Source organism: Batrachochytrium dendrobatidis (genome assembly GCF_000203795.2).
Source record: "Batrachochytrium dendrobatidis JAM81 unplaced genomic scaffold BATDEscaffold_1, whole genome shotgun sequence".
NCBI classification, from domain to species: Eukaryota; Fungi; Chytridiomycota; class Chytridiomycetes; order Rhizophydiales; genus Batrachochytrium; species Batrachochytrium dendrobatidis.
The window spans coordinates 120,647-132,776 of NW_006281099.1; the positions used below are offsets into that span (position 1 = coordinate 120,647).

At 39.5% G+C, this 12,130-nt stretch overlaps 6 protein-coding genes across 6 annotated transcripts; 3 read left to right on the plus strand and 3 right to left on the minus strand.

The window, feature by feature from the left end:
• Positions 1-42: 42 nt before the first annotated feature.
• BATDEDRAFT_85632 (uncharacterized protein) lies at positions 43-2,052 on the minus strand (the record flags this gene model as incomplete). The annotated part of the gene is made up of 1 exon (XM_006676145.1): positions 43-2,052. The coding sequence occupies one exon, from the start codon at positions 2,050-2,052 to the stop codon at positions 43-45; it is 2,010 nt and encodes a 669-aa protein (XP_006676208.1).
• Positions 2,053-2,421: 369 nt separating this feature from the next.
• On the plus strand, positions 2,422-3,863 carry BATDEDRAFT_85661 (uncharacterized protein; the record flags this gene model as incomplete). The annotated part of the gene is made up of 6 exons (XM_006675852.1): positions 2,422-2,448; positions 2,527-2,685; positions 2,775-3,088; positions 3,149-3,335; positions 3,455-3,610; positions 3,711-3,863. The coding sequence occupies 6 exons, from the start codon at positions 2,422-2,424 to the stop codon at positions 3,861-3,863; spliced, it is 996 nt and encodes a 331-aa protein (XP_006675915.1).
• A 66-nt stretch (positions 3,864-3,929) lies between these two features.
• BATDEDRAFT_21169 (uncharacterized protein) lies at positions 3,930-4,403 on the minus strand (the record flags this gene model as incomplete). Its single annotated transcript, XM_006675151.1, has 1 exon — positions 3,930-4,403. One exon carries the CDS (start codon positions 4,401-4,403, stop codon positions 3,930-3,932), a length of 474 nt encoding a protein of 157 aa, XP_006675214.1.
• Positions 4,404-4,723: 320 nt separating this feature from the next.
• On the plus strand, positions 4,724-7,780 carry BATDEDRAFT_831 (27S pre-rRNA (guanosine2922-2'-O)-methyltransferase; the record flags this gene model as incomplete). Its single annotated transcript, XM_006674816.1, has 6 exons — positions 4,724-4,896; positions 4,964-5,010; positions 5,165-6,075; positions 6,183-6,605; positions 6,759-7,643; positions 7,718-7,780. Coding segments are annotated over 6 exons (2,502 nt in total), but the record flags the coding sequence as incomplete, so codon positions are not given.
• Positions 7,781-8,388: 608 nt separating this feature from the next.
• Positions 8,389-9,387, plus strand: BATDEDRAFT_18163 (uncharacterized protein; the record flags this gene model as incomplete). Its single annotated transcript, XM_006675089.1, has 4 exons — positions 8,389-8,516; positions 8,584-8,769; positions 8,832-9,093; positions 9,187-9,387. 4 exons carry the CDS (start codon positions 8,389-8,391, stop codon positions 9,385-9,387), a joined length of 777 nt encoding a protein of 258 aa, XP_006675152.1.
• Positions 9,388-10,217: 830 nt separating this feature from the next.
• Positions 10,218-11,817, minus strand: BATDEDRAFT_21172 (uncharacterized protein; the record flags this gene model as incomplete). Its single annotated transcript, XM_006675152.1, has 5 exons — positions 10,218-10,421; positions 10,519-10,620; positions 10,701-10,969; positions 11,052-11,477; positions 11,739-11,817. 5 exons carry the CDS (start codon positions 11,815-11,817, stop codon positions 10,218-10,220), a joined length of 1,080 nt encoding a protein of 359 aa, XP_006675215.1.
• Positions 11,818-12,130: the final 313 nt, after the last annotated feature.

The window sequence follows — 12,130 nt, forward strand, 5'->3', positions numbered from 1 at the left end:
TAAACATCAAACTTGCAAATTTTAAACCATAATCTAAACTTGTTATTTAAATTGTCTAGGAGGACTGGGCCATCCCACTTCCCGCATATACACTCTTAGATAAAATCGATGATGCTGCGATGAAATATGCCTGTGCATTCGTATACACATATCATATCCAATACGTATCTTGAGTCGTCTTAGCATCATCAGGTGCTGAGTAAAAAGTGGCATTAATTGAAACTCCATGTACATATTTATAAACTGCTCATGAACGCTGGCATCAAGAGGATCAGGAATCAAATCGCGCCTTGCAAGTAGTGCTCGAAAAATATCAAATGCAAGCAAATACCCATCCGATTTGACAGGAAACATCATACAGAGTCTACACAGAGTCCAGTAAATGGGTGATTGAGGTGCGTCTGAAAATGACTCGAGATCGTACCATATTCGGGTTATAAATTCCTGTGAGGGATAGTGCGGAACAATGTCAAGAGCTGCTGATAAAATAGACAGTGTAAGTTGATTGCTTGGAATACTAGAGTAAAAGCCAAATATGTGTTTAGCAGTATCTATGGCTGATTGATTTTTCTGAAGAAATGTCAATCTGTTGTGTTTGTTTAAAATGGGATGATCGGGTTGCTTGGATTTAAGAAGCGACTGAAATATACTCAAGTAGCACTGTTCGGTTGGAGTCAGCCCTTCAGATTGCATCGCCAACAAGGCTGCCATGGAGTACTCTGGTTTCTGCAAGTGATGAAACAGCTCAATCAAAGCCTCGAACATATCTGCAGTATTAATGTTTTTATATCCCGAGACTTGAGTAAAGTCTTTTGCATCGCAAAGTGCATCCACCAGCATCTGCACTTGACTCGTTGCGCCAATAGATACCAATGCCTGTGCAAGAATTCTAAAAAACTGAGCCCGCGATGATAATGCATAGGATTCTACTTGCATTTTTTCATCCAATGCACCAGTCAATCTAGCATGGTCAATATGATCAAAAAGTAAACACCATCCATTACTCTGCTGGATAATTGTTTCAACGTGACTCAGTGATTCAGACTTGATGTAAGCCCAAATAACCAGTCTCCATTCAGACTCGGTTGGAACAATATTACACTGACCCATATCCTGCATCAACGCATTGATATGATCCATACATGCTCCCGGTGTTTGTTTTGTGTGTGCTGCATAGCGAAGCAACATTGTGAATAGTTTTCTTGGAACACATTGCAATGCATTGAAATCGAGCGTTAGTGATTTGTACAAAATCCATGGATCTTGAGCCATACTAGATTGCAGCTCACTTGTAGAATCAGACGTGTTTGTTGAATGATAATCAGGAGATAAGACATGGTTGGTTGTAGATTGTGATTCCAATGGTGTGAACAATGAGAACTCGCCATGAGTCCTCTCATGCAAAACATCAAAATCAGGGATATGCTCTGATGGTGAGTTTATATGGGCTTCGAGCAGATTCAAAAGTAGCTTGAACTGCTCGCTGATATCTATTTTAGACCAATCAGTCAATTGCGAGTTTTTTAGCGAAACGTCGGGTGTGGTATGTAGAGTACTTGGCGATCCATGAGTTTCCCATGCAGTTTTAAGATCATATTGATCATCCGGTTGTTGATTCTGAGATAATGGAAGGTCAGAGATCCAAGTATTAAATGAATCTTGATTGACAAGTACATTGCCATCATTTTGATCATTTGGGTTGGGTAAATAAAGCAGTGGTTCAACCTGAGCAGATACATCTGTACTGGAAGCTGAAGAAGCCTTGGATTTATCAACTCCTTTGGAGTATGCAATTATTCTTACTGGAGGTCGTTTACTGGACCGGAAAGAATGCGATGACGACAGAACTCGTTGTCGAGGTCGGCCATATCCAATCGGATGTTTTTTGAGCAGCTGCGTCGAAAGCCAGCGACAAGGTGGATGCAAATAAACACAATCAAGTCCTTGAAGTGTGAACAGAAAAATACTATTTGCCTTTGGATTTATCGATAAAGGCAGTAGTTTTCTGACAAACTGGATGTTTATATGTCGACCAACGAGCCTACAGTTCATTTTGCATTCAAAATTTTGGTAACGCCATGTAAAGAAATTTCCCAATTCAACAGTTTATAAAACTGAGGTTTGTTCTGGCTGGAAAGATACTTTACTCTGAATCATTGATATTATACAAAAAGTAGTTTTGATTACTGGGTAATTCCAAGCACCGAGTCGAGAACTTCTACCAAACAAGCAATATCTGAAGCAACGAGATTTCAACTGCAAGATAAATACAAGTGTTCCATTCTAAGTGAATACGGCTGTAGATGGACAATGAGTGATTTATTTTTATAACCATTATGACTGATGAGTTTTTTGAATTGCAAGTTTATCTTGTAAACTTCGCGTTCCAGCACTGGATCTCATTAGTATTGTGGTTACTCTATGGACAGATACCGAGAAGTAGAAAAGGTGAGTAGTATCAGTACCGTATATCCGGACAATGATATCATCAACAAAAGGGTTAGGGTTAAACTCACTCAGTTTTAGATTGGAGAAGGTGCTCATGGAGTAGTACTCAAGGCAACATATATTGAAACAGGAGAGGTGGTAGCACTCAAAAAGGTCCCTTTGCGCAAGTTGGAGCATGGTATACCCAACAGTATCTTGAGAGAAATCAAAGCGCTTCAAGAAATAGACCATCAAAATGTGAGTTTATATTCTGCAACATGTACATTGGAGTTGTTGAAATCTACTAGCAACAGACATCATATAGTGTGCTGACATTGATATTCAAGGTAGTTAAGCTGCGCGAGGTGTTTCCATCAGGCACAGGAGTTGTTCTTGTATTCGAATACATGCTCAGTGACCTAGCAGAGGTATTGCGTAATGCCAGTAAACCACTCACAGAAGCTCAAATTAAAGCATATATGCTCATGCTCTTGAAGGGAGTGGCATATTGTCACAAAAACTCCATTATGCACAGAGATCTCAAGCCAGCAAATCTGCTTATTTCATCCACTGGAATCTTAAAACTGGCCGATTTTGGCTTGGCTAGAGTTTATTCGTCTGATGTTTCTGGACGACCTTATAGCCATCAAGTCGCTACTAGGTACATATTTGATGTTGTAAATGTGCAGAGCATTGAATATTTCTGATAAACTTTCACCAGATGGTATCGTGCTCCAGAGCTCCTGTATGGTGCACGAGTTTATGACACTGGCGTGGATCTATGGGCTGTTGGATGCATTTTTGGTGAACTGTTGAACCATTCACCACTTTTTCCTGGACAGAATGACATTGATCAGCTATACTGTGTCATTGGTATCCTTGGAACCCCAACAAAAGAAATCTGGCCTGTAAGTACAATTTGAATGTTTCCTTGTTAAGATTGTCAGTTTAATTGAGTCTCACTTGTTGATTGTCAGATACTGTCAGATGCTGACAGATAGTACAACTTGTTTTTTGAAACCAACAGGAGCTCGAGACGTTGCCTGATTATGGAAAGATCCAGTTTCCCTCTTTGCCATTGGTTGTTTTAGAAAAAGTATGTCCTGATGCATCTGCAGAGGCAATCCGTTTACTGAAAAAGTTTCTTGTGTACGCCAGTGTTTTGCGTATCTCGGCTCAAAAGGTAAACTTTAATTATCTGGTCAAAATACTGGTTTCATTTTTGACAACTCATCTAATTATATGGATAATCGGGACAACCCTTTAACAAAATAAACCAATAGGCATTGCTGGATCCATACTTTTTTAATAAACCGCTGCCAGCACATCACCTTGAACTACCGATTCCCAAAAAACACACTCGTGAGCAGTTTGATGTTGACAAGCCGCTAGATTTAAGTCTTTTTCTGCCGCAATATCGTCAAATCCAAGTATAGCTCAAATTGAAATCCGTATAAATAAAGTGATTCATCTCGATTAAACCTACACGATGCACATCTATACTATGATAACTTGATAGATGCGCGTGCTGGTGACCCATATACCACTCTTGCCCTATCAGCAAAAGCCGTAACCATTGATTTGCTTACTTCGTCAAGAAATAGCTTGGATGCTTGGGCATAGATGGCATTCCTAAACTCGAATGCGACATAAAAATCAACAATACACGATCGCTCGTCTGATGATAATGAGGATTTGGATGCATGTGGATGTAATTGAGAAATGGGTATAAACTTCCACTCGTTGATGAGAGTTTTGAACATGGCCGAATCCGACGCAACTGCACGAACAGATGTGGGTGAAGTCACAGTGACGGTTGATATGTAGGACTCACTGAAAGCTTGGAACCCCACCTGAAGTTCAGCAGTGAGTGTGTGAGTTGCAGATACGGACGGAGATCGATAAAGAGTGCGAGATGCAGTGCACCATGGCACATATTCATTATAGTGATCAATGTCAGACACCAAGGCGTGCATCTGATGTTGAGAGTATCCAATGATACGTTGTTCTCGGTATTCTTGCAGTCGAGGTTGTTGAATTTGATTCAGTAACCCAGTCAGAAAGTGACGATTGCGTGCATATGAATAGGATGGGTGAATACAGGCAGTCAGACTCTGTGAGAATGGACGCAGAACTCTTTTCGATCCATATTTATGGATCATCTCAACGTCGATTCAAGTTTTGAATTCAGATTTCAACTCGACCCAAAAATAAGAAAAAAAATCTCGAAATATTTTTTTGGTCTGATAATATCCCAATTACTACATATTTTATTAAAAGGTAACATTACTATAGCATGGCAAGAGACAAGAAAAATGCCAAAGGTCGTTTGGACAAGTATTATCACATGGCCAAGGAGCAAGGCTTTCGTGCTCGTTCCGCATTCAAGCTAATCCAGCTCAACAAAAAATACTCGTTTTTGGAAAAGGCCAAAGTGGTGGTGGATTTGTGCGCTGCGCCTGGTGGTTGGTAAGTCTTGTTTAATTCTTTTTCAATTGAATGGGTTGTGCTAATGCAGGATTGATCTGTCTACTAGGCTGCAAGTAGCTCAAAAATACATGCCTAAACCTAGTTTGATTATTGGTATGTCGAGCATTGTTTTTGCGAGTGTTGGCATTCTTTGTAATGTGTACTCTATTCATCAACCAAGATTAATTTTGAATTCACTGTTTTTAATATTGATGTTCAATGGTCGGCATGGATACGTTCAAATTTGTCATCTTGCTGGGCTAAATAGGTTTGGATTTGGCGCCTATTAAACCCATTTCGGGAGTTATTACTCACGTCGAAGACATTACCACTTCAAAATGTCGACAAACAATCAGAAGCGAACTCAAGGACTGGAAAGTCGATGTGTTTCTTCATGATGGTGCACCAAACGTTGGTATCTCCTGGCTTCAAGACGCATTTGGTCAATCTGAACTTACTCTCAGTGCTTTAAAGCTTGCAACTGAATTCCTTATGCCAAATGGTACATTTGTCACCAAAGTGTTTCGATCCAAAGACTATAACAAGCTTCTTTGGGTTTTTCAACAACTCTTTCGTAAAGTTGAAGCAACCAAACCCGCTTCGTCACGTAATGTTTCTGCAGAAATTTTTGTAGTATGCAGAGAATACCTTTCACCCAAAAAAATCGATCCACGACTGCTTGATCCCAAATGGGTTTTCAAAGAGTTGGATGAAACCAAGAATGTCGATGAGGATGATGAGAAAAAAATCAAGGAGCGACAGGGAGCTGTTTTCAACACTTTGTTCAACCCAGAAAAACGTCGTCGATTCCGTGATGGTTACGATGATGAAGACTACACACTACATACATCTAATTCAGTCTCGTCCTTTATCCACAGTCTCGATTTTCTATCGATTATGGCTCGATCGCACGAATTGACATTTGATTCAAAAGATGAGGTGTCCAAATCCATTTTTGATTCAGCCCTGACAACAGATGGAATCAAGGAATATTTAAAGGATTTGAAAGTATTGGGAAAAAAAGAGTTCAAGTATTTGATAAAATGGCGTGAATCCATTCGTACGGTGCTGGGATTAGAAACACGGGCTTCTATTCGTGCCAAAAAACTTGAAGATGCTAAAGAAAAGGCCGAGGCAGATGCTGCTGCTCAGAAAATCGACGATGAAAATATCAAAGAAGTGGTATGTTGTGAATGGATCAATCCTACTGTATCATTTGTATACTTGGCTTACCCATTTAACACTATTGCTGTGCATTCTATGTGTAGTTGCTGAAAGAAAATGAGGCTCAGAGAGCTAAAAATCGTAGACTTAAAAAGAAGCAGCGTGAACGTAAAGCCAAACTTTTGTTAAAGTTGCAGCTTGGAATGAGTACTCCCAGCGATATTGGTCTTGAAGCCGACAGTGGACTTTCCACTCGTCCAGAAATGGATATTGACGAAGATACGACTTCTACATCCAAGAAATCTGCTAATAGTTCGCCAGACTCTGCATCTGATTTTACGGATGATAGCCAAGGTGAACAAGATTCAGATATTGGATCGGCTTTGGACTCGGACGATGAACGAAGCCGCAAAGTATCTCGTTTAGAAGCTCAAATGGACGCCTTGTATGAGGAATACAAGGCCAAAGCCATCGAGCGCAATCCTACTGCCAAAGTCAAAAAGTTGCGCGAAAGCACCAAGACCGAGTTTGAAGAGTGGTATGGTGTTGAATACGAAAAAAAGCTGGAGAGCAGTAGTGTTGCAGGTGTTACCCAAGAGTCGGATTCAGAGTTTTCATCTTTAGATAGCGATGACAGCGATATGGATCAAGAGGCGGATGAACAGCCAGCTACATCTGAAAAATCTTCTTTGCGTAAGCGCCATAGTTCTACTAGAAATGGAGACTTTGAAAACGATGAGTTTAACAGCGAGAGTGAGGAGGACTCGTCTGTGCCCATGTCCAAGCGTGCTCGAGTCTTTTTTGACAATCCTATTTTCGACATGGTCAATGACAAGAACGACAAGCCCAAAAACGCCAATGCGGGCAAGAAAGCAAAAAGCATGTTTAAAGACGAGATGGTGCTCTCTACCGACGAGGAAGACAATGAAAACGGGGAGTCGATTCAGCAAAAAAAGGCCAACAAAAAGAAGAAGAAACAAACCAAGGATGAGATGCTCAATGCTTTCAACGAAAATGAGTCTCACCAAGAGACTAACAAGGACGATTTTGCAGTTGTTCCTGTTGACAAAGATCAGGATCAAGAAGATGTGGATGACAATTTTATTCTTGATACAGCACAAAAGTATTCTCTTGCGCAGCGTATGCTGACTAAATCTGGCAAGCGCGATTTAATTGATAATGCCTATAACCGATACTCTTTCACTGATGATCCTGGACTTCCACTGTGGTTTACTGAAGAAGAGCAGCATCACAACAAGCCCACAATGCCAGTGACAAAAGAGGCTGTGGATATTATCAAGCAGCGTATGCGTGCATTGGATGCACGACCAATCCGTAAGGTTGCCGAGGCGAAATTCCGTAAACAGATGCGTACTCAACGCCGAATTGAAAAGATGTCCAAAAAAGCCGAGGGTTTGAACAATGATGAAGAGATGCCCGAGAAAAGCAAACTTGAGGCTATTTCCAAAATGATGAGCAAGGCCAAGAATACCAAGGAGCATACCAAACCCAAACTGGTTGTTGCCAAAGGTGTGCATCGTGGTGCACAGGGCAGACCCAAGGGCGTTAAAGGAAGATACAAGGTAAAATTGGAATTTGCGATGATTTGATGTGGGGGTTCAATGACTTTTTACTGACTATTTAAACTTTGACATAGATGGTAGATGGACGCATGAAGAAGGAGTTGAATGCCATGAAGCGACAAAAATCAAAAGGAAAAGGACGCAAAAAGTAAAATTACAACTGTATTCACGTAAAATGAAACACTTGTATTTATCTCGACTTTGTTTTGGTCCGGAATGAACAATGGTTGAATATTCGTTGTGCTTTCTTGATAGAAATTGATCTTGGTTGACACAGCAACATTGTATGGTATTTACAATCAAACTCATATCTGTATCTTGAAACCTCGAATATGTTTGTACTCGAGTTCAAGAAAACAATGATTGCAATAGTTTCATCATCAATTACCAGAAAAGATATGAGTAAACTAAAGGATCCGTGACACAGGTTATCCAGTCAATGTGGTAGAAATCATCATTTTGAGATTGGCAGTTTATTATGCACTTTGGCATTCTAGTGTTCATTTACGTGAATAAGACTGTAAATCTGTCGTGATTGACAGTTGTTTAAATGCCAATTGAGAAATACACACAACTGAATACATTAATGAGGATATATATTGAGATTCGTGTTAATTATCGATTGGAATATTCTGAACAGTTAATACGATCATCATAGTGTTGATCGTATTAGATTATTGTTGAATGGACATCAATTGAACAGTAACTGAACAGCAACCCTGACTTTTCCTATTTACCAACATTCATGTTCCAACTCAAGTCTACAGTCTTGTGTCTTGACTCATCAGATAAAACAGTTACTGGCATAGGTATTGGTTGCTGGCGCATTACTACTACCAAGAAACCTATATGTAATGCTGGCGAACTTGATAGGTGTGTCCAATATCTTGCAACTATTACATGAGTTTGTTATAACCTAATCTACCGATTGCACATGTAGTATCGCCAAGCGAGTCACTATTCCACTCCCAGAAATGCTATTTGGCAACAATAGTTTAAAGCTTGAGCATTCGTCTGGTATTGTTTTTGAATTCAATGCCGTCGATGCATTGGAGTTGGTTGATGCATCTCCCGAAGCTGCTGACAAGATCAAAGTCGCTTGCTCAGAGCAGTGGACAAAGACCAGGTAAACCCATTCACTTTGATACTTGTCTACTCCATTATGACACTGATTAGATTACCCATTAGCTCAAAAGAGCATGAAAAGATTCATCATGTCATCAAACCTTACGATTGGACCTACACTACGAATCACAAGGGAAAATTGTATCAAACAGAATCTGCTGCAAATCATTACACATCTGGTGATCCAGTGCAGTTCCAACCGTCTGAAGTGGGGATCAATATAAAGAAACTGATGGAACCAGAGCCTATTGGGTTTCATAACGAATTGATCTTGTTTGAGGATGAGCTAGCTGATAATGGCATCGCAATCCTGAATGTCCGCGTGGTGAGTTGTATCGCATCTTGACTGGCTGCAGTTTCTATCCAAGTCATCACGGTGCTGATCTGTTGTTTTGTACTGACGATCAAACTTTTACAGAGAGTCATGCCTACTTGCTTCTTTGTTCTTCAACGCTTTTTTATGAGAGTGGATGGTGTTCTTTTTCGTATCCATGACACAAGGGTATATCATGAGTTTGCCAGTGATGCACTCATTCGTGAATACACAACTTGGGAAGCTTCTTATGATGTTGTTAAACAGGTAAATAGGCTTACACGCCAACTGAAATTCCATCCATGAGCATATCACTCACCAACTACATCGTGTAATGATCATTTTAGTATTTACAGGTTCCCAAAGATCCAATTAAATCGCCTGTGCAGGATTTATCTCAAATGACAGATATGAATTGGGTTGCATCTATTATAGAAAAGGTTACCAAGCCCACTTCTTTTGTGCGAGAAAGTGTTAAACTTGCCAAAACTCCCGATTTACAGCCTGTATTCACGTAAATGAACACTAGAATGCCAAAGTGCATAATAAACTGCCAATCTCAAAATAGTGATTTCTACCACATTGACTGGATAACCTGTGTCACGGATCCTTTAGTTTACTCATCTCTTTCTGGTAATTGATGATGAAGCTATTGCAATCATTGTTTTCTTGAAACCTTGAATACAAACATATTCGATGTTTCAAGATACAGATATGAGTTTGATTGTAAATACCATACAATGTTGCTGTGTCAACCAAGATCAATTTCTATCAAGAAAACACAACGAATATTCAACCATTGTTCATTCCGGACCAAAACAAAGTCGAGATAAATACAAGTGTTTCATTTTACGTGAATACAGTTGTAATTTTATTCAACCTAGTACAACTCAGTCAGTCCAAATCCAAATCCAGATCCACATACATCAACACTACTGTTCAAGTTTAAATAAATCAAACTTTTGTTATGAATACATACCGAGATAAAGTGCTAGCTGAAACCAATCGTTTTAATGGTATGTTCAAATGTTGAGTTGCTGAGATCTACTCCATGTATACATGCGTCGGTTAGTGGTACGAATGCCATCAAATTGATCATGTCATTATGGTATTTACTGTTGGTGTTTTTCTGTGGGTTAATGCATGTTCATTCGCACTCTAGGTAGCTCAAATTGAAGCTGAGTTGATTCGGTAATAAATTCGGGGACTTGTTCCTTTTCAGCAACTTGGCATGGGATATACAGGGGGATAGTCCGATTTTTAAGGTAAGGTCTAGCAGCAGCCGAATTTGGATTTAATGGTTTGCCACTTAGCGAATAGCCAGCACCAGATTCATATACCTTGACAAATTGAAAACACGACGATATTTAAAACAAGTCGAGATTCTTCATTATAAATACATGAGCGATATCCTGTTTACATTTGACAAACAGTTACCTTTTTAGGAAGTGGGATATTGTCACGAAAGAGTTTAATAAAATGTTTTTGTGCGTGGCTTCGAACTGCACTGGCATCTCTTGTTGCAATATGTCGTGCCAGCTTGATGGGTTTCCAAGTTCATGTTAGTTTAGCAGCTGTATATTGAATATCATGAATGCCAAGCATATTTACAAACCCACTTGATTCCAGTCACGACCATAAATCTCCAACCCTGTCTTGAGACGATCAACCTCTTCTGTAGTAAATTTCCCAGCTCTGGTGCCTTTAGTCACTACCTTGCATTTTTTTGCTGACGAGATGGGTTTTTGATTCAATGGTATATCGACTGTCTTGTGTGGTAAAGCAATCGATCCATTATTATGTATAGATGCAATATGCTCATTTTTTAAACCTGAATGAATCAAATGACGATTTCTTTTAAATCCTTCAGCAGCTGCTGTGCAATCCTCTACACATAGTGTCAGTACTTTAGTAGAAAACTACAATTTATTTTTGTAGTCCAATCCAATCAGACAAGTTCAAGCATTTACCTTTGTGGGTTTCATGTACGGAATGTGATGAATTCATCGACTCGGGATTCACTCCACCGCTTTCGTAGAGTGCGGCTGCATACACCAAACTTGAAATCCCAGAATGATTGTAAACCAGTTTGGTATTTATGTTTTGTGTTTCTTTTGATTTGGATGGTACAGATTCCCAATTTTGATGAATGCCATCTGCTGTGGATCTATGTGTAGAAGAAGCATGCGTGATAGGTGCAAGATCCGCTAGCATGCGGAGTGCTGAAGGGTATTCCAATAAACTTTCATACATTTGGGAATACTGAAAAGTGTTTTTAGTGCAAGGGGCCATACACGATGGAGTGGATTGTAGTGTTGTGTGAATCGTAGCTGATGTCTGAAGTCGGGTCAGTGCAGTCGAGGTGGATATTTGCAAGTTCATAGTATTAGGGTTGACTAGATTTGAAATTTGATATGATTCACATTGAAAAGAAGCTGGTATCTTGTGTTTCATATCTATTTAGTGGATGAAGCAGATTTGGTGAATTAGATTTGGCTGTAATCAAAAACCAAACAATATCGTATTGCCATGGTGTCAAGTTATTCCAACCCCACCAGATCAATCAATAACCATTTTTTGATGTTTGGCTATTACAAATACCAATACATCATCCTTGACATCCTTGTAACATGCACTTGCATCATGATTTGACATACCATACGTTTTACTTGGATTCTCACCATAGTCAAACCGCGTTTTTGACAGCTTGTTAGTTTGATTGATCCGAGATGCCATTTCCGTGTGAATATTGAATCTCGAGTGGTATTGACTTTATCACTAGAAATTTGAAGCAATCAAAATGATTACAATGCTATTTTTAAAATTGACAGTGATTTGCCTGATGCAGATAGTCTATAGACGATTCAATTCATTTATAATATTAGTGATGCTTCAAACGACTGGCTTTACAAGGCATATTTTCCATGTTCAACTATGACTCAATCTTGAATGGGTTGAAAATGGGATTTCAGTATGAACAAATGTGCTCAAACCATTTAGATCAATGGTCTTGATAACTGCCATCTTACCAAAACTCTGCACCAATGAG